Source organism: Diprion similis, chromosome 8, assembly GCF_021155765.1.
Source record: "Diprion similis isolate iyDipSimi1 chromosome 8, iyDipSimi1.1, whole genome shotgun sequence".
Lineage (NCBI taxonomy): Eukaryota > Metazoa > Arthropoda > Insecta > Hymenoptera > Diprionidae > Diprion > Diprion similis.
Window position 1 is genome coordinate 14,282,946 of NC_060112.1, and position 22,923 is coordinate 14,305,868.

Consider the following 22,923-nt stretch of genomic DNA (forward strand, 5'->3'; position numbering starts at 1 on the left):
CGGCTTCGCGGCGTTGATAATACGCTTATTTATAAGGAGATGTAGAGCTGTGTTTGTTCATTATTACGGTATAATCGTAGTCTGCAGATGCGTCGAATGCGATATAACGTGTAGAATAAGGTATACCTTAAAACAACGCATTTGCTCGCGGGCCCATATTTTATGATTTTTTTTGTTTTTTGTTTTTTCGAGTTGATCATTTCGGTACACCGAATAAAAGTTTTGGAACGTTTTTTTTTTTCTTTCAAGTATTTTTATTATGTTTATTTTTCTCTTATTTTGGTAACTTTTACATTTGGTTTATCCTCGCAATAATATGAATAAACGTTTTGGAAAATTGAGACATACACAAAAGCTCAAATAAATAAAAGGGACAATGAATGAATAGACTGAACTTACTGAGAACGTTATTACCATTACATTTATCATTTGATCTATTGTTGTATAAATTAATAAACACTATATTTTTACATTGAAACGTTATTATCGCTATGTTCGGTTTTTTTTCCATTCTTTCACTAACATTATTTCGTATCGAGTTATGCACGTGGTATATTTATATGCAACATAACCGAGATTTACATCATTATTATGGGAATGGAATTATTTATACACGCTGTAAAGAATTTCATTCCGTAAATTCGTGTCTTGATACGATTTATAAAAATAGAAATTATTATTTTATTTCAATTAGCTATGAATGTATGTACGTATACATTTACGCGTGTATGTGTACACATATGTTACGTATATGGATACTGAATACTTGCCTTCAACGCATAATAAAATTATTAACGCACCCCCACGTCGAGTAGAAAATAATATAAAATAACGTGTCATGCTGATAACTATATTATTATCATCGTAGATTAATGTGTTTATACGTAATCTATTTCGTACGAATTAGGGTATAACAGATGATGATTTAATGCGTATAAAATTGTTGTATTTCGTTTCGGATAGAGGAATAACAATAATAATAATCAATCATAGAACGATTAATTATTATTAATATTTCACTGATTTTCTTAATTGCAAAATTAATTGCAATTAAAAGTTAACGGCTAAATTATTAATTCATCTAACCTATCATAGTATATCGTATGCACATGCAGTGTATTTGATACAACTTATATGTATATCGCAGTTTAAGTACGAAAATATTTTTATTGCACGAGTTCATTGGACGGTTTTCACAAAAATATACAATTCAATTATTCCCTAGTATGAATAATTACTACTATATGCGTGTTATATGTATATATAATAATATATAAAAAAAAAAATTAACGTTTCCTGAATTAGAATTGAGCAATGACCGTGTTAATTGGTTTAGTGAGTATAATAGATATACGTAAAAATTTGCTTCGTATTTACAAAATATACGATGCCTAATTCTAGGGCATTAAAATGCAGCCTTAATATCTTACGATCTTAACAACCTTAACTTTTATTTAATAATATGTATACATAAGTATGCATACATCAACTCTAACTACTTAAATTAACCTTGAGCTCCTTCGATCTAAGCTCGATCTACGATTAGGCAGTGCGCGTTATTATCTACCTTTGATTCTGCAGATCTCTTCTCCACAGACAGAAAACCCGTCGAAACATTCTCTGCGCCATCAATTTCACAGTTCGTCCGCAAGATGTCGGTGTAGATTACAGTTTGAATTTAAATCAAGAGACTCGGTAGAGTCTCGCGTTAAGTTCTTTGGCCACCCTTTTTCTTCTTTTTCAATTATACCTTTCAACAGATCGTCACTAATCTCACTCCTGGCAGATCCGTATCTTCGACTAAAAATCGTATTAAAGCTGGCCGCGTGCCTTATTCATTCAAGTAAACGTTCGTTGTATTCCCGCCAATAACGGTTCAACGGCTCTTTCTACGATTGTACCTCTGTTAGGAAAGAATAAAGAGAAGGAAAAAGAACATACGAATTTGAAAAAAATTTTCCACGCCTGATAAACGCTACTCACAGCGCGACCGGATCAACGTTTTCCCGATAGCGTTCGTTCAAGCATAGATAAGAGTCTCTGGCAATGATCAGCCTGTGCTGTCCGTTGACTATAAGGTAGGAACCTTTTTTTTCCGTCCGCCTGCTCAGCTCGACGATTTCCCGGGCAAACCTCACGCTTTTGTAAGTCTTGACGATAACCGTAGTCAGGATTGCAAATCCAAGCAATATCAGTCCGTAGGCGAAACAAGGCGCCGCTACATCCATGAACGTTGTCGAGAGGTACATCCATCGTCTTATCGGTGGTGTCAACTCGTCGATTCCCTCCTCCAGCCACATTATCGGAAATACGATGTCCGGGAAATTGGCAGTCGCCGATATTGCCGGCTGATGTTCAACCTTCAGGTTCAATTGAACTCGCACCTTACCCTCAACCGGAACTCCTAATTTCTGAAATGAAAAGTCGAATGGAATACTGGTTAAATCATTTTTGGATAAGAAGATCCTTTCATTGTCAAGGAATAACGAAAAAGATAGATGCAGAGTCAATAAGTCTGAGGTTTTTGTATTACGGTTAAAAATTTCTGCCATATTTTATTAAGAATCGATTGCAACACCTAAGAAGACATTTCTGGCTGGATGTATTCAGATGAAGTAAAATCATCTTTTACTGACAATATATATTGTCTATGATCTATATTATATAATTTTACATTGCATTCTCTGATCTAAATTCTTGATTCCTTGAGAATCTTCCCTATGTAGACGCGATTCGGAAATATATTTTGTCCGTACCAAAGCTCCCAGAAAGCAAAGAAATAAATTGTATTCTCACACGCTTGTTTATGCAGTACATTCACTAGGAGGTAATGATAGTCGAGTAGTTATTGCTGTAACAGTACACGGTTATTATTCACGATTTGTCAAGCCTCGTTTAGCAAACGTCATCAACCAGTCTATCATTTTCATTTGAATAACAAAAAAAAAAGTAAAACATCACTATTCGACACTTCGGTAGATCAGAAATCATTTATTATTATCTGCCGGATTAGTGCCGCATTTGCCATTATAAACTCAGAAGACCGTCACTAAAGTATATTGGTAATTACAGTGCTAAACCATTTCTTCGATATACCATGACTCCTTCTTGACGACGGCTAATAGTGCCGAGTACATGCTCAGAATCTATTTAGGCAGCATTTATTGTAAGCTGAACAAATTCATTTGTCCGCAGGCCAAAGTTATCATGAGATAAGTGTAACGGATTGCATAAATGTTGTACACCTGATCACAGAGTACATTTTATCGTTATACTACAGTAACTAAGAATGAACAACTTCAAAACGAATTTATACATCAAGTGTTTACATTCATAAATTGGATCTTTTTACTCTCTGTTTAATGATGGGTAGATTCCTTACCGGTTGAATTTTGAAGTAGGTTTCATGCCGCTCCTGATTCGGTTTCAGTCCTTCAACGGCTTCCAGAAGTTCTGGTGCAGCTTTGTAAAAATGCGGCCATGACAAGTAAACCGGGGCGGCTTGAAAAAGTGAATAAAAATACGATCATTATCATAACTACGATGTTCCGGATGATCGCCACTCGTCACGGTCACTTTTTCTCCGACAAAGGACTTCTCGCCGATTTCCGCTCAGGCAATGATTACAATTTTAAAACAGACGGAGAAACTCACTGTACTGGCACGGGCTGATGTTCTGCAGACCACGGACAGGACAGTTCTCCGGTTCGTCCTGGCAAAAACACTCGTTATCCGGTGTTTCCTCGCTGGGTGGGTCGAAGATGGTGTCTGTCGGTGTGTACAGGTCAGCCCTGATTCCGGTCTTGTCGGCTGGACCACGATACTGGAGCGGTAGAATCCTGCAGATATCCTTGTCCCAGAGATGAACAATGTCGGAACCCGTGGTGTCCCGAGGCGGGAAAAACGATCCTGTGAATTGAAAAGACATTTCGTTGTGACGGCGGTACCAGAAATGGCAATTTCACAAAATGGCAGAATTTCGAGTGCTTCTTACCTTCGGAAGCGCTGATAGAGTTGCACGGCTCCTTCGGCCAGAAGGGGAGAGTATCTCGGCCGTTCAATTTGTTCAACAGACCAAAGTTTTTCATACCCTTTTCACCCGTGTAAATTGTATGGACCTCGCTCAGCGTGCCGTTTCTCTGGAAAAGCGTGGAAGAACTTTCTCACGAATCATGTTACACTTGAAGTATCCGTGGGTAGGTATATAATTGCGATGAACATGCATCGGTATCGTAGCTTCCGCCAGTTTTCGCGGATGTTACTGCAGGTTATAAACAGATTTGTGCAATAATGCAGAGACTCTAGAGTTAAACGGCGATGAACGTTATAGTTTTGTACCCTGCATTGCAGGCCTTTGTTGATCAGATTATAAGGATGATGTCCAATATTTCCAGCTTGGGATATCCGCGAATATTGATAGATGCTTGTTATTCGCACATAATGTGTATGTGTAACGTTAAGTGGGCGCTTCCGCAAAGACCTGTAGATTAATACTTTCAAGGTTGCATGAAATTCAATGCAGCGACCATAAATTGTATGCGAAGTGCTTCGGGCATGAAAGGGGGCGGCCTTTACTTCGAATTTCCGTATCAGCCGCATAATTTTAATTGCATCCACGATAAAAGTGTTGCTGGCATACTTACGCCCAGAAGAAGCCCCATTTGGCTCATCGGTCGCCTCGTTTTAGGGAAAAACCGATGGGCCAAACTGACCAAAGGATCGTCGTAACCGAATACCAATTCCTGCGCTGTAATTGGGACGAACGGCTCGATTCCCATACCCTGCAGAAAAACGGAGAGTCCCATAGTCAGGAATCCAGGCAAACTCTTGCTCTGAGTCGATAGTGTCTGTAATGGTGAATGTGAAAGGTTATTATTAGGAAATGTCATTAGTTGTCATAAAACGTCGTTGACGGATTAATATACCAGGCATGCGATGACGTAACATTTTGCAGCAGTCCGTTTAAACAAGTGTCGGTACTTTGACAATTACCGATTAAACGATGACCTACAAGCAAATTTTGACAACCATATGAATCGAGAGGATAATTTTTGTCTAACGCTAATTATTATGCTAATAAATGGAGACTTTGAGAATAAGATGATAAATGCACCATCGCATGCCTGCAGGCTGGTATCAGGTTCGATTTATAGTATCTGTCTCGAAACTAAATTTATGTTACGCTGTTATAAATATCTCAATTTGTTATACGTATGAACAACTTTTTGTTTGCAGTTTGTTTTTAGCGCAATTTTGCTGACCAAGAATTTTCAGTAACAATCTATTATACCTATAACTTTGATATAATAAATGGACGGAATGCGGTCAAGTTTAAAAAACATTTTTTAGCGCTATAGCAAACGTCCATTGCAACGTATATCTGAAGAAATTTCAAATACAAATTTAAGCATAACCGTTAACTACTTATATATATCTTATGCTTAAAATTATAGATATAAATAACTTTAAAACGTATAAAACAATTTACAACCATAGGTAGAAACACATATATAATTGTAAATGTAGTTGTAAATTTACTGATACATTTTATAGTTCTCTGCATAATCCGTATAATCCTATGCCGTAAATGTTACACAGCATTACATTATAGGCAATAATCATACTGCAAGTGCCTTCATAACACGCGACACAATCATAGAATTTCGATAAAACTCACGCCCCGGCTTCAAGCAGATTCACTGTGTTTGTATTGACTTCAAGAGATTTCTTACATTGCAGAAAGTGAAAATGCCTAGTGAAAGACTAGTATTTCACATATAAAAACGAAATGGGATAAAGTAAGTGAAGTGAGATGCAACGTCTTGAACTTTAGACGGTATGCATACATTGTGGTTGCTATTTGAGTTCGCTACCCATGAAATTCTATTCTCGCACACACATTGCACAGTGAATCGTACCGATAGGTCATAATGTAATGACCCTGTTGTATGTCTTCTTACTCCTCACCGAGAGCGCCATTGAATGCTTGACGAGTACAGTTAAAAATATGAAGTGACCCCGCTCATGATAGGTAAACTCAACTTTCCATTAACACAACATCATTCGTTTTCTTTCGAATAGATTTACCCTCACTCAACAACGCATCTCGAATCATTTGCCCAATTCCACTTCATTTTGAATTCATAATTATGGACGCTGATGACAGCGACGTACACTCACCAGTAACGGTATGTTGGGAACCATCACGCGAAGGTCCCCATCCTTCGACATCTCTGGCATGAAATTCAGGATCTTTTTGTGTTGATAGGTCACCGTTCCGTTGTCGTGGAAGGCAATGTTCACTTTCTCCATGTCTTCTCTGCAAGACAAAAATTAAAAAAATTAACCGCTAAATCGGCACGAACATAATTTGCAAATTTTTTTGCCAACTTTTGTGCTGCATCTTGCGTGCCTTAGACTACGACGCACGGGTCGACCTACATATGTATGTGCGTATGGGATTGACGGTGTATACAGGTTTGCTAGGATCACAGTTATGTTAAATTTATGCGAAAAGGAAAACGAAAGTCATGTCGCTGAGTATATTGTACATACATACTATAATCAGGTACACAGTCATACAAAAAAAAAAAAAGAAATCTGGCTGAGGTCAGACTATTTTCACGATAAGTTTTTGGGGTCGCTGAATCCGAAATCGAAGTCCATTTCACCCCATCATGTCAGGTTTTTAACATAACGTAAAATGGACTTGGGATTCGGTTTCAGCGACCCGAAAAAAATATATAATCATAATGGTCTGGTCCTTCGGCCAGAATTTTCTTTTTTTTGTGTGCCTGTGTCATGTGCGGTAAAACATGCGATATATATACCTACAGAGAGGCATTATAGGTATGTAATAGCAGAATCTAATTGAAATAATTTCACTCTCAATAACAGATTACAGAAGGTTCTCATAATTCCTGAAACGAATTCTGTACGCCACGTGTCTGTACGGGAGAAACTCGCGTGGTTATAATTGCGAAATCCGATTAACGCGGGTATAATTAATGTTTGGATGTTTTTCTTTCTCTTTTTTTTTTATCCCATCTAACAAATCTCCACCGCGTGATACGGTCGAGGCGCTGTTAAGTCGCAACCAGACGTGCCGAGAAAAGAAATAAACAAATGAATAAATAAATAAATAAGTGAATAAATAAATCACGAATGTTGCAATAAATTGTTATCGTTTTTATGCAACGAACTAATTCTCCGGCCATAGAACACCGGACATTTTTTATTTTCAAGCTTCTGACATAATATCAAATATCATATATACCCATAGGCATAATACCTGTACCATGAACAACTCGGGCTCTATGTGAAATTCCGTGCATGCCATGCACCACCGTGCAGACGCTGCAAGAGCTCGCTACACGACGAAGTGATTTATTCGCGACGTTGGTGACCCAGTCTTGCGACGTAATGACATAAGCATACAAAGGACCAGGGGTGCTGACCCCAGCCGTTCATTACACGCGGAGAGTCCTTGCATTATGCACAGTGGCATCCATCCGTCGCACGTACCTATACATGCATTGATGCATCATTGCAGATGATGCAGTTCAGCGGTATAATAATAACGTAATATACCTTCTTTCGAGCTAATTTATGCCGTATAAAAAGAGTCCGTCTTACGTGTTACGACCTCAGATGTCACGCAATTAGGCGACGTCGCACGTCGTGTCGTTCTCGGAGCAGACCAGTTGACTGTGATTATTACAGCCGTTGACAACGGTTCGCAGGATTATTCTAGTCGTTGATTGAATCTCAATGTAAACTACATGCCAAGTGACCGATCATTTCTTTGTCGCATTTTATATTCAAGGTTGCAATGAACGCTATGTGCGATAACATTCGCGAGTAAGTAAATGATTTGAATACCGTCTCATTAGGTAGCTACTGTACAACATACCTGTACATTGTGTTGCCCCACAAACTCGTGGCGTGTCTTAGAAATCTTAACGTATCTTGATCTTAATTTCTTGCATATTATATATTTCTCAGCTACTTTAAATTTAGCTGCCTTGTAGTGCTTGATGCGAGAACTGCAATAGTTGCGAAATATGACCTTATAACGTTAAACGTGCGCAACTCGACAGGCAGAAGAAACACTTGATTTTCAGCAAAAACCAGGAAGTATTTCCACTTTGAATAATTAGCCGTGCTGATCCCATACAGTCGAGAACGACATGCCATGTCGGCAAGTAACCTTTGCGCCAGTTCCTCGTCGTGTAGGCACATCACGAATTCGTAGTTAATTCTCATGTTCTGTGTACGCTCGAACAACAATGCTCAGGAATTATTAGGTCTCAAGAAAGTCGACGAAATTCAACTACATTATGAACGGAGAAAGTGAACAACGTTGCATACAACCAGAATGCCCAGTTTCCGGCTGCTGCAGGGCATCGCTCTATGTTTGGATCTACTCGCGCACGTGTTTCTTACAATCAGATAGGATTGTCAGATTAGAAGCCCGACATGGCGACCTTGCTTTGAACGAATCGAGGTAAGAAGTAGGTACAAGTGTCTGAACTGAATCGAGTTCATCTCTCTGTCCAAAGGCTTTGCGCTCGCTTTTCGAAAAATAAAAAAACTTCGCTCGGTATTACGGACGCGTTAATTGCGAATAACTGTAACAGTTTTGTCGACATTCGTACTTTAAATTGATAATTAGACTCGGCGCTAATTGATACGAGGTATATAACTGCGTTACCGCTTGCAGTGATGACTGCCGGATCGAGGTGTGTAATCCGAAGCAGAACTACTGCAAGAATCATCGACCGCAACAAGTCTGCGGTACACCATGTACATTATGTTTACGATTTATACGCGTAGACTTGAGGAAATTGAATAATCGTGAAGTGGGAATGATTATTCTTATACTTTGTTGCGCTAACGATATTTATTCCCTTTTGAAAATTGAAACTTGAGGAAATAATATAATTTTGTTTGCATTGCAGAACATATTATATGTACATAACTGTACGTGGTTACAAGGTACGCGATTTCTAATACCCGCTCAACCAAAGCACGCGTGCGTGCGCACGGTTTACAGTTTGCAAGTACGTGAAAAACGGGCTGCAACATTTGATGTTTATAGTCGAGAAGCCGTCTGTCTCTCTTTTTCTGTCGTCTAACTATGCTCGATGAAATATCGGGTGCCAGTGTGTCGCAAGCTCTTCATACTTTCGGAAGAATATATATATATATGTATACATAATTATTTCTCTATTACGCATTCGTCGAACACCGTTCAAGTTGTTTCGAGCGTAGAACTTGAAACCAACTTCACCGGTGTCACTATGACAAAACCGTCGATATCCTGATCGTTAAACATGCCGCAGCTTTTTATCGGACGACTTGTCGTCTCTGCTTTGATAAATTTTTCGAGCAATCATACGCGCATGTATTTCTATGCGTTATAAAATATATCGGATCGGTCGCCGATTACTCAACATTCAAAGTGTGTCATAGTAAATCGCTTTCCAAACGACTTTTTTGTTCCAACGCTCCAGACTGCGATAAACAGCTGCCGCCCTACTTGCGATCAGCATCTCTCGATGATCACCGATCGAACGCACCAGCTCGTACAATCGTCGAACATCTGCCCCTTATTCTTCAGGATCCAATCTTTCTCTTCCTCTTACTTTTGCAAGTTTTATTCTCCTTTCCTTTCGGTTTTGGGTCAGGGTCTGAGGTCTCTGCGAGTCACTTCGTTCGCGGAGAGTTCGGCGTGTAATTGACTATTAAGTTTTCCATACTCACATACTTTCGCATCGATTGCGTAAAAGCGAAAATACTCAGCGACGTTCACGCGCTCTGAAACCAAAGAATCTGCATTCCTGTCCCCCTGATGATTCTGCTAAAATCGATTATCATACCTACCGATCGGATGTATGGCGTAAGTGATCGATTCAGAATTGCCGGGTTTTGGGAATTTTATGATCCAATATTTCAATCTAGGTACTCGCCAGCTTTTTTCTCGCGTCAATTTCCTGCACTATACAATTTTCAATTCTACCGGTTTCGGCCATTGCACAGCAGGGATTCGTTTGTATGGATTTAATTACGCAACTTACGCTCGCTCGCAGGTCCGGTTCATGCGTATATGCATACCTCGCACACCTTTAAAATTACTCGCGTATTATTTTGTACGAGGAATGCCAATCTAACTAAAGCGTCTTCCGATCCTCGTATCCATCACGTTTACCTATTTATTCTCTTTCACATGATTACACTTCATTTTTTCTTAATTTCCATTTCTCGTCGGTGAAGAAAGAGAGAAAAAAATTTCTCATATATTTGCCTTTACGCATGGAATACGTAGATTCTTAAAGTCTGCAGTTCAAATAGAACTTGCCCAGGTTCCTGTTAGTACACAGAAACTTTTCCGTTCAAAGAGAAAGACGTTCTTATGTGCTTACTCGCATTATAAGCATCGCGTTGAAAATCTTGTCCAATATTTACAGGCTTTCATTCTCTGCAGGGATCGAAATGAGGATTTATTCATCGATCTTTTCATAGAAAGTTTACTCTGATCCTCAAATCAAATAGACGTTGGAGAAATAAAATAAAATCTTTTGAACAAAAAAAAAAAATTTTGTTTTACCCTTTTTTTTATGCTATGATGTTACAACAGGTTCGCATTTGCTATATACCAAAAAATTTCTATTATTCAGAGTAAATCTTAAGCTTGAGCTGACGTAGAATCCCAGATCCAGATCCGCAATGATGGTATATAATTCTAGACTTTACAGTGAAAAATCTGGCACGGCGATAGTCTGATTTTTGTTTCTGGGTCTCCCCTGACATTTCGTTTAATATTTAATAGATTGCAGATGCCTCAACATCCGTTCGCAAGCCATTATGTCACATGTCCGCTGATCCCCGAGGCCTTTACATCGCGCAACGAACGCGTAATATCAACAATGCGTGTTGCGTTGTGGCGAAAGCGTTACGTCTTAAAGGCTGGATTATTTTTTCCGGCATAGAGCAGTTATAGAAATGAATAAATTTATAAGCATGCGTCTGGATTTGTGGAAGGCGGTATTAACGATCTATCAAACGTACAGTCCGGCAAAACGCGATGCGATAACGGTTGAAAGTCTAGGCTAAGCTCCGTTCAGTCAAAAAATATTATCAACTCATAACATAAATAAATGAAAAAGAGTCCAAATCTCAAAAACTTTATAACTAAAGTAATATTTTTCACCTTGTAAATGGAATTTTACGAATCGCCGGTTGTCAGTCGATTAAAAACACAGTAAAGAATCATTTCTATGAGAGATTTTGATAAGCTGCGATTGTGTTTTTGACATCGCAACAGAACTCTGCAATGATAATATGATTTGATTTTCAGTTCAACCTTTCAGACTGTCTTGGTCCATCGATTTTTGGCCAGACTGTACATTCGAATAATTCCTACAAGCGGCGACGGGTGCGTGAACAAAATATTCGGAGAAGGATGGAAAACCGTTGCGAAATGCGACACCCGGAGAGAGGAAGCCACTTTTGAGGTTGTAAAAATCCTCTTTAGATAGGTATCTCGAATCCAGCCGTGCGTTCGTCTCGAGATTTGATAGAATCGGGTGTAATTCTTGTGCATGCGTGGTTCATTGTCATGCCTGACACGTTCGCACGTATTTCGCGGCGTCTTTAGTGCCGCTTGTCTGACAAGAGTAAAGAATCTCACGTATAATAGACTTTCGCCTGGTTAACCCCTGAATTACTACTTAGAAATTTCTTACGCGTACGTTTAATTAACTAACTCATCGTGTACTCGATTGCTGTTCTCTTTATTAATTACATTCAATTTTTGCGTCTATTTAGTAAATCTTAAAGTCAGTTTCGTCTTACGCCTTAAGGGGACGCCTTAGCGAATTCTTACTCACTGCGTTAATAGCTATTTATGTGGCATGCCCGTAAACGACTGTTTTTTTGGCAAGGATAAAGATTTCAGGACGAGTTGAAGGCGAGCCGGAAGCGAGCCGGAAGCGAGTACGAAATTATCCGAGCCAAAAAACGGTTTACAGGCATGCCACGTGCAATATTTTTTACGGTATGGGTATTAAAAAGCAAAACGAAGAGTGAGGTTATGTCGCGATCTGTACGACGAAGCTACTTTATTCGGCAGTTTGGGATACGCACTTCGAACTGCGCATCAAAACTGCGGAATAAAGACTTTATTCCGCAACTTTGTTCGCTGCCGTATGAAGCGTCACTTTACGGAATGAAAACTGCCACAAAAAGTTGACTTTTCAATGCCCATGCCGTAAAAATGTACTATGATTTCGACTATTATTTGATGTGAAAATGCGGCAGTTAGCGCGATTCATGAAAACCCTTTTATAATAATAAAAACAAGTGACATTTAAATCTTTCGGTAAACAATGTTTATACATAGGTATGCATCCTCTCGAGTCGGCTGTCATGATTTCTCATATTGAAACGTGAGAATATTATAACGCATATCTACTTATATATTAAGCACGAGGTCGCAATAACCGAGATGGGCTCGGCTTATCGATAAAGTTCGTTCATTTTCTTTTCATCCTACACGTAACATATAAACCTTCATCAATCGGAGTTTATTTTTCTATTCGCGAAAGCCGTTCGATAAGCAACGTTGATCAATTAATTAATTCGTCAACGCGTATCTGTTGCGACTAGATCGGATAAATTCAACGAGATGTGTGACAATGAACAGTATGTTATGAATCATGATGTCAACATTTTCCCAACAGCTGACAGAATGACGGACTGTATAGGAACCGCGATTGTGACGGTACGAGGATTTGTTTTTTTTCGTGTGTTGCACACTATGAATATATGAATATATATGCCTATGAATATCCCTATAAATTTAGGATGTTGCATCTAGCGGTAAAAAAGTTTACTGCGTTACCGAATATTGCATCCATAAAATACGTAAGCTGATTAGAGTGAAAGATATAGTAGCGTAGGGTTTAGGTTACATGAAATTATTACTGTCATTACTTTAACCCTAGAACGGTAACGTAATTTTTTTTTTACCTATTCCGGTGATGAGGGGTGTAAAAAGGCCACAATCTTGTAAATTTCATCTCACGGGTCCTATAGGGTCTCATTTTCTTTGTTTTTTCAATAAAGAAACACGTGGGCTGAAAAACTTTTTGCGCAAGTTCCAAAAAATTGACTTATGGTGGATATCTCGAGTCGCAAAACGTGAACTGTTCTCTTGTGGCGGGAAATTAAAATTCGTGGGGCGTGTCACCCCCCCCCCCCCCTCCCCCCACCCTTAACGTTTCAGGGTTGAAAATACATGCCGTGCCAACTTTTAAACTGTCAGTTCTACGAAAAAAAAAATTTTATGCAAAATTTGTAGAGAATTTAATAGTAAACAAGAAAGGTGCAGGACGTTTTATCGTTGAATCGATTTTTCGTTACAGCGGATAAAAAAAAATTTGCGATATTGAACCAGCTGTAATTGAAATACGGTAAGTTGAATTAAAAATAATTGCAATAAAAAAGGTGGGGAATTCAATTATCTACGTAAGAAGTCTGTATGTTTTCATCCTAAGGTCAGCCTTTCTGAGACACGATACGAAACGCGTATTCCAAAATGGTGGTTGACGCAGCAGGTTTCATACTTCTCATTTTGGTATTTAAGCTTCTTATAAGCCTAATTATAAATTAAACTTTTTTAATTAAAATTAAAAATAACTAATAAAAATTGCTGTGAGGAATTTCGCAGTTGTAAATTCTCTATTCACTGGAGTATTAAGATAATTTTTGTACTGTACGACGTCTCGAACCTTGAGAGCAGGCCAGGATGTTACTTTTTTCCCGATTTACAAGCTTCATGAAAATAAATCTTACTACGTCGGTTGACTTATAAAATGTTGACCGCAGACAGTTTAAATCCATATAAAAAAAAAATTGTTTTCTTCTTATTATGTTTTCGTAGATGCGGTGGATCGAATCTGAATTCTTGACTTGTAAGAAATTATCTCGTAACTATACGTGTATCGCGAAAGAGTTTGGCTGTTATTCGTCCAGTATACTAATAGGCTTACACATTTGCATATTTATTCGCAATGTATAATGATATTCAATATGACCAGGAATTTTTTTTAGCAAAAACTAAAGTACCTAAGCTCATAGATTTTTTTTTTTTATCCACAACCTATAACTCACTTCAAATAAACTTTTAAGGTGGATCTAAAATAAAAAATTTAATAATCCAATTTACATCTAAATTCTGTAAGCAATTGCACACAAGTGCATGTATAGATAAACGTACTCTTGTGTTTAAAAATCATAGGTAGTTTTCCACGCGTGCAAATAACAATTTGCGAACAAGATTTTAGAACAGCGATGATAATTTTGCGATCATATATCGTATATAATATGTATAGGAAGTTCAAAGAGTGTCGAAGTGTGTACATGAGACACGGTTTATTTTTCAAATTAATTTTACTCCGTACCTGCATATCGTGTTTCTTGCGGTTCCCTATATTCCTACATACGAATGCCTCTTATATCCGTGTTTATTAGAGTCATAAGATTTTAGAAAGCCAATCCCATAACGAGATCTTAACGGTATTCGAACGGGCTCTAAAAGCGAGAAATAAGTACGGTGGAGGAGAACCGCGGAGGAAAAATTCGGGCCTACAGATTTACATATCTTCAAACCCATTGATAGTTGAATAACGATTATCGCAGCGATTATCTATTGCAGAAAACGGTATTGCCAAGGTGAACGTCTCGTTTCTTCCTGTCTGCGATACCCAAGGTTCAATTGCAACATCTGGAGCCAGGTTCGGGCACCGTGGAATTTCCGTTCGTTGAATTTTTAATAAAATAACAGCAGGAATGAAATTTTTTTCAAACAATAATAATAATAATAAAATTATTTTTGTGCTATGATTCGAGGGCGAACATTACACCGTTTGCGGTTGGTCATCGATCTTGTCCTACAGGTCGATTTACCGCTGCGTTAGACGTGGTTACATCACCCGTCTGTCAATTTTTTTTTTTTCCTTTTTTCCTTTTTTCTATCGAAATATTACAGGCATATATATTTATGTAATCGATACTTGGAGATTCCATAAAACGAAATTTTTAATGTTTTATAATATATGGGTGTAGCATAACACCGCCAGATATATCGTTCAGACATTTTCTTCGAGTGATATACCATATGGCTGAGTCAAAAAAACCTGCTCATGTTTGCCGACGAGAAATTCGCGGCTGCGGAATGTCGTCTCCTGGAGGTAACTAAGGTAGACTCTGCGGTTCTGTTATACGGATGTGTCCTTCTTGGCCATATGTACGTCGTGCCGCGTCGACTATGCATCTAAATGTGTGCGAGATCATATAATAGTGAAATTGATTTGACGACGAAAATTATACGCTATCCAGTATTACATAAACTCCACAAGGCTGGATCGAAGTGGACGGGTTTCGCGCCATTATGTAAAGTGGCTAAAATTCGTTGATACGATCCGTAGGATTTGCCACGCAGTGTGTCCTGGAGTTCCCGGACGATCCGCATAATTTTTGGGCTGCTGTGTGGCTGCAGGCCGTGACGAGAAAGTTTCTTAGGTGGCAAAACTAGAACTTGCTGAATCTATGTATTCATTGTTCCAGTTATGAAACTCGGAACGTCTTATCATCGATATGCCGCATATACGGACTTCGTAACTAATGATTTCCAATTTATAATTCATCTCTTCCGTGTTTGTTACTAACTTATGAAGCATGTTTTCTCGTATTCTTGAAAAACGCGCATCGTTAATCTTCGAATTAAAATTATTGATTCTCGCGTTCCACCAGCGTTAAATCAAATGGTAAAATATCGTTTTTTATTTTATTTTTATAACAGTTATACGGTGAGTATTTCGCAGCACAGGTGTTGTGCATGCGAAAGTCCCCAGTATTGCGACACCATGTTCTGCAACTTCGACCGTTTATCTCTTTTTTTTTCTACAGACTTGCAGAAATTCGCCACGTTAAACAGTGCGGAAATATTCCGACTTACAGATTAAATTTCAAAGCAGATTTCCACCGGTGTTTGTATGCATGTATTCCATTATTTAGCGGGCATAAACGCTCCCGTAAATTGGTCCAGGTAATCGATATCGCGTAAATTCTCGATTCCAATCGTTGCGAACGGTGCGACATAGGCTTGCTTCTACCACTTCTTGCCAATTATTATAGTCACTTTGCGAAAGTCGGCTGTTTTCGTTCGTCGACTATTCTTCTTACAACGATACATAAAAATATTCATAGAGAAGAAGGAATATACGTAATAAATTATCACCAGAATCGTAATGTAATTTTTTTTTTTTGCAGTTCACCTCGAAGCGGATATTATCGAGGTTTTGCGCAGAATTCTTTTCCCTGTTTTTATTATCATTTTGATGAAAAACAGGCTTACAAGGTTATTCTGCGTAAAAAAATACGCTACGAGAGAAGCTCATGATTTCTGTGAGGACGATTTCTTCAATCTCCGAATCGCTACAAATTATTTCATGTTTTTTCCTGATATACAAAGATTCCGGTATCATGCTGAAACTGTAATGTCAATTTCAACATGCAGCATGGCGTAAACAAGACTATTTCTCACATTACATAGTCCGGGCACGTTAAAATCTACGTATTCTTATTCACATTTCGAGTTTCGGGTTGAAGGTGGAATCGGCCGTTTGCGCAGCGTCTGGTCTCGTGTCCCTCAACCCCTGCCCTGGCTCTTTTACATTTCGTCTATCATTCGTAATAAAATGTCTCAATTAACATATTCCGAGCATTCCGCGTTATTCGCAACGCGCGTAATCTCACTCTATGCTCACCAGAATTATGCTAATCCAGGCATGTATGGGAATTTTTATTTTTTATACATTATTTCTTTTTATTTTATTTTTACTTTCGTTCTATACACTTGCGTATACGTACAAGCCTATGAAACTTGTAACACGTGGCTTAGGCGTAGTTGAAAAAATGTTCCACTGGAAGACGACGGTTGGTTATAATCATATTGTAATAATGATAATAATTAGTAATACCATGAAAATAGTATATGTGAAACTTTACGGCCACGTGAAAACTAACTCTTGCATAAATTATGGATTCGTTAGACCGGACACGTATTATCCTCGCTGATTTTATGGCATCAATCAGTACAGTTAAATAATGGATCGAAATGATAATTGTACTTCGTTATATGAGGCAAGAGAAAGGAGGTTTCTAGAAATGAAAATATATTATCTTTTCGTCTGGTCAGCAGCCACGCGGTACTTATTAGTGAATTGAGGGTAACAGGTGCGACTATCGTGCGTCCGTTTAGAAAAACTTGTAAAAGTCATATCCAGTGGTGGTCTTCAAATCATTCATAAAAATTCCGATGTGTACCTATTAAAGAAGTTTTTTGCACATAGTTTTTTCACGTCAGAATCGAGGCGATACGATCTAATTGAATCTAGGAAAAAAAATTGCCGCGTACAAAAGTTGCACGTGTTATTCGTACCGTCACAGTTACTGTTCAGTGGTTATTTCTAATAGAAGACAACGTCTAATTGATTCGTTCGAAAATTGACCGATGGTAAAAAATCCAACAATAAGCCTTGTTTGTTAATGCAAAAATGAACAACCGTCTCAGTCAATTTAAATCCATATCTCGCTCTGTTCTTCAACGGTTTACTAACGGCATAGCATTACAAAGGAGTACAAAGAGTCAATACCAATTCTCCGATAGTGAGATCGGTCAAAGAGATATGTACTTAAGTCTGGGGGGTATTATTCGAGACCATTAACCAGTCCGCAATCAGTTCACAACGTTCCTGCCGATCGGTATAAATATAATCTCGCGAGAAGAAAGGTCCGATCGTCTATTACGAGTCCAACGAACAGCCTTATATTCATCATACACCGTACGTGTCTGTTTCATCTTCATGGCGGCGCGATATCTATTATAGATATCTTGGCCACGTCTGATACCAGAGGCCAATTTCTCCTCGGCCATCTTACGATTACATACATTGTAATTTCGCACTAGCAAGGGGCGTTTCTTTCGCACTTTACGAACCTGACCCGAATACCGAGTCGACGATGCAGCAGGTGGATAGTTTAACTTTAACAAGTTCCGCACTGCCGTTTGATCCGCTCGATGAATTGCAAAACGGGACCTTTTACACACCGTGCCACATTCGAAGCGCAGAGGCCAGCTATTGCCAGGAGCAAAAGAAACGACAAAAATCGGAATTGATTAGCCGACCGTGTCTATGACGGATTCGAATCCGAATCTAACGAAGCTGACGGCCTCTCGACCGCTACCGCTATTTCACGATGTAACAGCTTCCAGGTTCCTGCATAATCGCCGCCGACCTCTCTTCGCTTGGCGAAGGATTGTGTTCCGATGGGTATTGTGGTATTGTGGAATTTACCACAAATTTTGTTTAGGAAGAACAATCGGAATTTACCATTATTTTACTGGAAAAAAACTGTCTCTGTTTTGCACGTATTTTACGACATTTTGAAAAGCTGGCAATACGACGATTTCATCTTTATACGGTTATTAGAAGATCATTACCATATCTCTCAGGGTTGCCGAAGGGTAGAAGTTTTATTTTGCGATATTGAATTTTCGATTTCATCCATACGTACAGCCAATTAACATCTTTGTCACATTTTTGGAACTTTGATCCATATTTGCTAAAAGTTGATAAGACGAGGATTTCGATACAGCTACTCGTTTGCACAAAACGTGTCAGAGTTATTCAGTTTTGTGACAAAACCATGCAGATTATAAAAATATGTATTGTTTTTATTTTTTTTACCTCAATTTCTTTCGGATTTTCTGTCTGCGCGAAATCAGCACGCGTGATGCAGGTTATCGTATAAATTTGAAATTCTAATGTAACGTGTCCGTTGACATGATTGATCGTCTTGTAGTATTTTACTCATGTTTGTACGTATGTTTTTCTTACCGTAAATTAGCTTATATAACGTATATCGTGGCAGATCTAAGTGAATCAGAATTGGCATAAACACGTGTAAATCAGATGAAATTTTGTCTAGTCTAGAGTCGTCCAATCAATTTAGACGTTTTGAACAACCCATGATTTAACATGCCAGGATGAATTTGGCAATTTCTACAATTTGTCAATCTATTTAAAGACCATTCTGGTTCTAGATTTTACCAAACGGTTAGAAAACGTGTGTCAAACTGCACACTTGAACTGATTTAAGTTCAGTTGAACTGGGTGGGGGATTCTTTTCACATTTCACGATCACGCGTTCTCCAAAAGATATACCTACTGTCGTCGGGCTCAATGGACCGGAAGATTGTAACGGGACGTGTTTCTCGAGGCTGTTTGCAGGAGACATTGAAAGCGCCGAAAATATTGCGTAACGACAAGTAGGCTAGGAGGCTAACACATATTGACGATAACGGGACGTGTCTTCTTTTATTTGCAGCTGCCCAATGTCAGGTTCATTAATAATTCCCACGCGAGTATACCGAATATCTCGAAAAAGAGTACCTGCTTATAAGCAACACCTCGGCGATGTGATGGCTCATTTATGTGTACGCCTCACGATCCAAAGATTGTGGATGGGGTAGAAATCGACCCGGATTCCACCTGGCAACGGCATCCTTTGAGGATATCTGCTTATTTATTATACACGCGTGCATCAGAGTCTTATTATGCCAGCGTACTGTAAATTGCTTTTACGAGCCAAACAGTATACGGCAATTTTCGTCACGCTTAAGTACACACCTCTAAGTCCATTCGCACAGTCAGTCCAGGTCAAGTGGCACCTCCGGGTAAATTTCTTTGTTATGACGAAAAAATCTAACGCATCAAAACATATTTGACCGACTTGTATGACTAGTTTTTAAAAGATAGTCAAGATCAGCTCAACACTTGAGATATCCGTAGTTTTCTCCTTCTTCGAGTTGGTCTGGTCAGATTGAAATTTTCAGGCCATCTAACTCCTCGGGAAAGAATCACTTATGGTATAGGTAGAGAAAATATTTATGACTTCCTTTTTGAACAGGATTTGATCTAATAGAGTGCAATATTTTTAATCAAAATTTCGAATACTTTCATTGAAATTTAAATATCTTTGTTAAATTACTTGCTACTTGAATTTTATCCGTTAGTACCACGGTGGAAATTTTCCAAGAGAATTGGAAATCCTGTCAATTGAAACCAAGCGAATGATCAATTTGGAAACTTACGACAATCGCAAATTCTTTTACTAAAACTGAAGAGAATTTGGGTAACATTCACTTACTTGTAAACAAAGGGACCAACTTCCTCGACCTTTGGTTTTTCGCCGAAGTTCAAAAACCCGTCGGTATTCGTTACATTGAAAATGTAAACTTTGGTTAGACGAACGACGCCAGGTTTTTGCCAATACTGGAATGAAAGGGATCCATTCCATAACCGTAATTGCTGTAAAACATAACGTAACCCCAGTGAGTAAACCAGTTTTGGAAATGTACGATGCGAGAGTAAATTGAATTGAAAAATATTGTCAAAACAGAATTGCATCAATTGTTTTTTCATATTTTGAAGAGAAAAGTTAGAACAAATTTCAAATGGAATGCAAAATCTGCGATTGCCTTAATCTTTTATAATTCTTAGTTTTCTATGCCATTCGCTGAATTGATATGTAAGTTCGGAAAGTCTTGAGTACCGAGGACATTTTTTAAGGATATCGCAGACGACTTACTTTCATTAAAACGTAATCCACCCATGGTATGCTGCTGAGGATAATCCCAATGGCCAAGGCGAACAACCCGAACAAGATGACGGCGATCCGACCTATAAGTGAATAAAAATTCATTACAAGAGGCATCGCATTAAAGCAAGAAATTGTTTGCCACAAAAAATATGAAGAAAACAGGATGTGTTGTTAGATCGTGGCAAGGCTAAATGATTATACATCGCAACCCATGGAGCCACGTAATTAATAGCTTGAAATTCAACGTCGTTTATGCCGTATGAAATCCTATAGGTATATAAGACATTCTCTGTCAGTTCCGCCACTTTTCCGTGACTCAATGAATCCAAGTCAACTTTATAAATTATAAAAAAAACAAAAAAAAAACAGAAATTTACCTCTGAAAAGAATTGAATTAAAGGAAAAAATCGTAGAGACTACTTTTAAGTTGTACTAAAATGCGGCCAGTTATGAGTCATGTCTGAGAGAGTCCATACAAAGTGGTTGAACTGATGGAGAATGCTCCATATACATATATATGTTTGAGATATAGTAGCATGAAATTGAGAATATTTTTGAAAAATCATTGACGGTAATAAACATGCGGTAGGTAACGGAGATGTTCTATCGTAAATCAATCGATCTCGAGGTTGGTTATTGCTCATTGAATTTATAATTCTGCTTCCGACGTTTTAATGACAGTAATTTCAGCTTTACGAAACGTAACGTTTTATTCCTGGTATATAGTAAAAAGTGACAATTAATGGGTACGTGGTTTTTCCCATCCACGATTCTACGGCACTTAAAGCTTTAGTGAGGAAGTGAGTTGTAGAAAAAGAGAGAAAAACGAACTGGGAGGAGGACCAAAAAAATTCATACGCATATAAAAGCAATTGACAGCAACTAATATACAGGTATATTGGAGTTATTAAAGCAGTACAAATAATCTACCACGTCAACAGGCATAAGCCATAAGAATCAGAAACCGTGAAGTTGTATTTTGGCGCCTGTCAATTATTTGAGTCTCAAATACAATGAGTATACCTAATTTGAAGTAAGCTTCTGTTACGTTGCTTTTTTTCCCAGTTAGATACGTTTTTTGTAACTTTTGCAAGTAGTTTGCGTTCTCAAGTCACTCTGTGTATATCTTACATAAAATGCAAATACGATTACAATGTACAATAATATATTTACACGTAATTAACCTGCTGAATTGTAGTAACTATATAGTCAAAACGAAACCATGCGATTGTTTCGAATTTCCATACCAAACTGTGAAGAAGGGGCTGCACTGTTTACTTGTAAATCAACAAGTCATGGAAAAGATATATGAGTTAATCAGAAAACTTGAAGTTTAAGGAATTGTAAGAAATTTGAAAAACGTTGATGAAAGAATTGGCTCAGTTGATCATACTGATTCTGACGTAGACAGATATTTTTGTTATTTTTATTTACAAGAACCAATATCTCGAGGTAACGGTAAATGCGATCAAGATCCTGTTAGACGAAGACACGAAAAATTGTTTCAAGAACTTTCATACGGTGTCTGAATGCGCGGATACGCATTGAAAAAACGAAAATTTGAATCAGGAAAGATTTACAAACTGTTGGTTAAAGTTTCGTTAATTCAAGTGTGTATAAAATTTTATGAGTGCAATAACTAACCACGGTAATTACGAGGAAGATAAACTTGTTTGCTTATTATGCAAGACATTCGCAAATTCGTTTATCCTGGACAGCACGTTACTGCATTAGTAACTGTTTTTTTTATCAGTCGATACAAAATTGGTATAATTAAATCGACCAAAAATCAACTGTGCAATATTTACCAGCTATAAGATATAAACGTATTTAACTAGCAGATAGAACGTAGGTATCGTAAGAAGAGGACTAAAAAATATGCGAATCGGATCTTCTCACAGCACGTCACAAATTTGCAAAATGCGTGCGGTTAATACGCATGCAAAAGAAATTCTTCGAAGACATTTCAAAACAAGTACACGCAATGGTAATGTAGCCTTTGAGTGCCCAATTATATCTCGGTTTCACAGCGGGGAAAATCCAGTGTGATGAAATGTGTTTGTTAAAAACAGATCATGCGGTCGTACGATGTTGAAAACTGTGTATTATCTCGATATAAATTCAGCACATAACGGACATCAAGTGCGTTTCTTGTTAACAACAAGTGTATACAAAACTGACAATATATAATGA

General features: G+C 38.1%; 1 protein-coding gene and 1 long non-coding RNA gene across 5 annotated transcripts in view; one reads left to right on the plus strand and one right to left on the minus strand.

Annotated features, from left to right (window-relative positions):
* LOC124409467 overlaps positions 1-22,923 on the plus strand; it is a 67,583-nt gene that overhangs the window by 3,318 nt on the left and 41,342 nt on the right. The window lies entirely within an intron of this gene.
* The window catches only part of LOC124409463 (scavenger receptor class B member 1), a 45,647-nt gene continuing 23,876 nt past the window's right edge, over positions 1,153-22,923 (minus strand). For 3 of the 4 annotated variants that reach the window (XM_046887077.1, XM_046887075.1, XM_046887076.1), the window contains exons 3-10: positions 20,719-20,810; positions 20,278-20,438; positions 6,181-6,319; positions 4,644-4,847; positions 3,995-4,139; positions 3,655-3,909; positions 3,383-3,501; positions 1,153-2,411 (exon numbers count right to left, since the gene is read on the minus strand). In XM_046887077.1, the coding sequence (XP_046743033.1) occupies positions 1,980-2,411; positions 3,383-3,501; positions 3,655-3,909; positions 3,995-4,139; positions 4,644-4,847; positions 6,181-6,319; positions 20,278-20,438; positions 20,719-20,810 (1,547 nt within the window). In that variant the 3' untranslated portion in view covers positions 1,153-1,979. The remainder of the gene's footprint in view (positions 2,412-3,382; positions 3,502-3,654; positions 3,910-3,994; positions 4,140-4,643; positions 4,848-6,180; positions 6,320-20,277; positions 20,439-20,718; positions 20,811-22,923) is intronic. The other variant, XM_046887078.1, reaches the window with a different exon arrangement.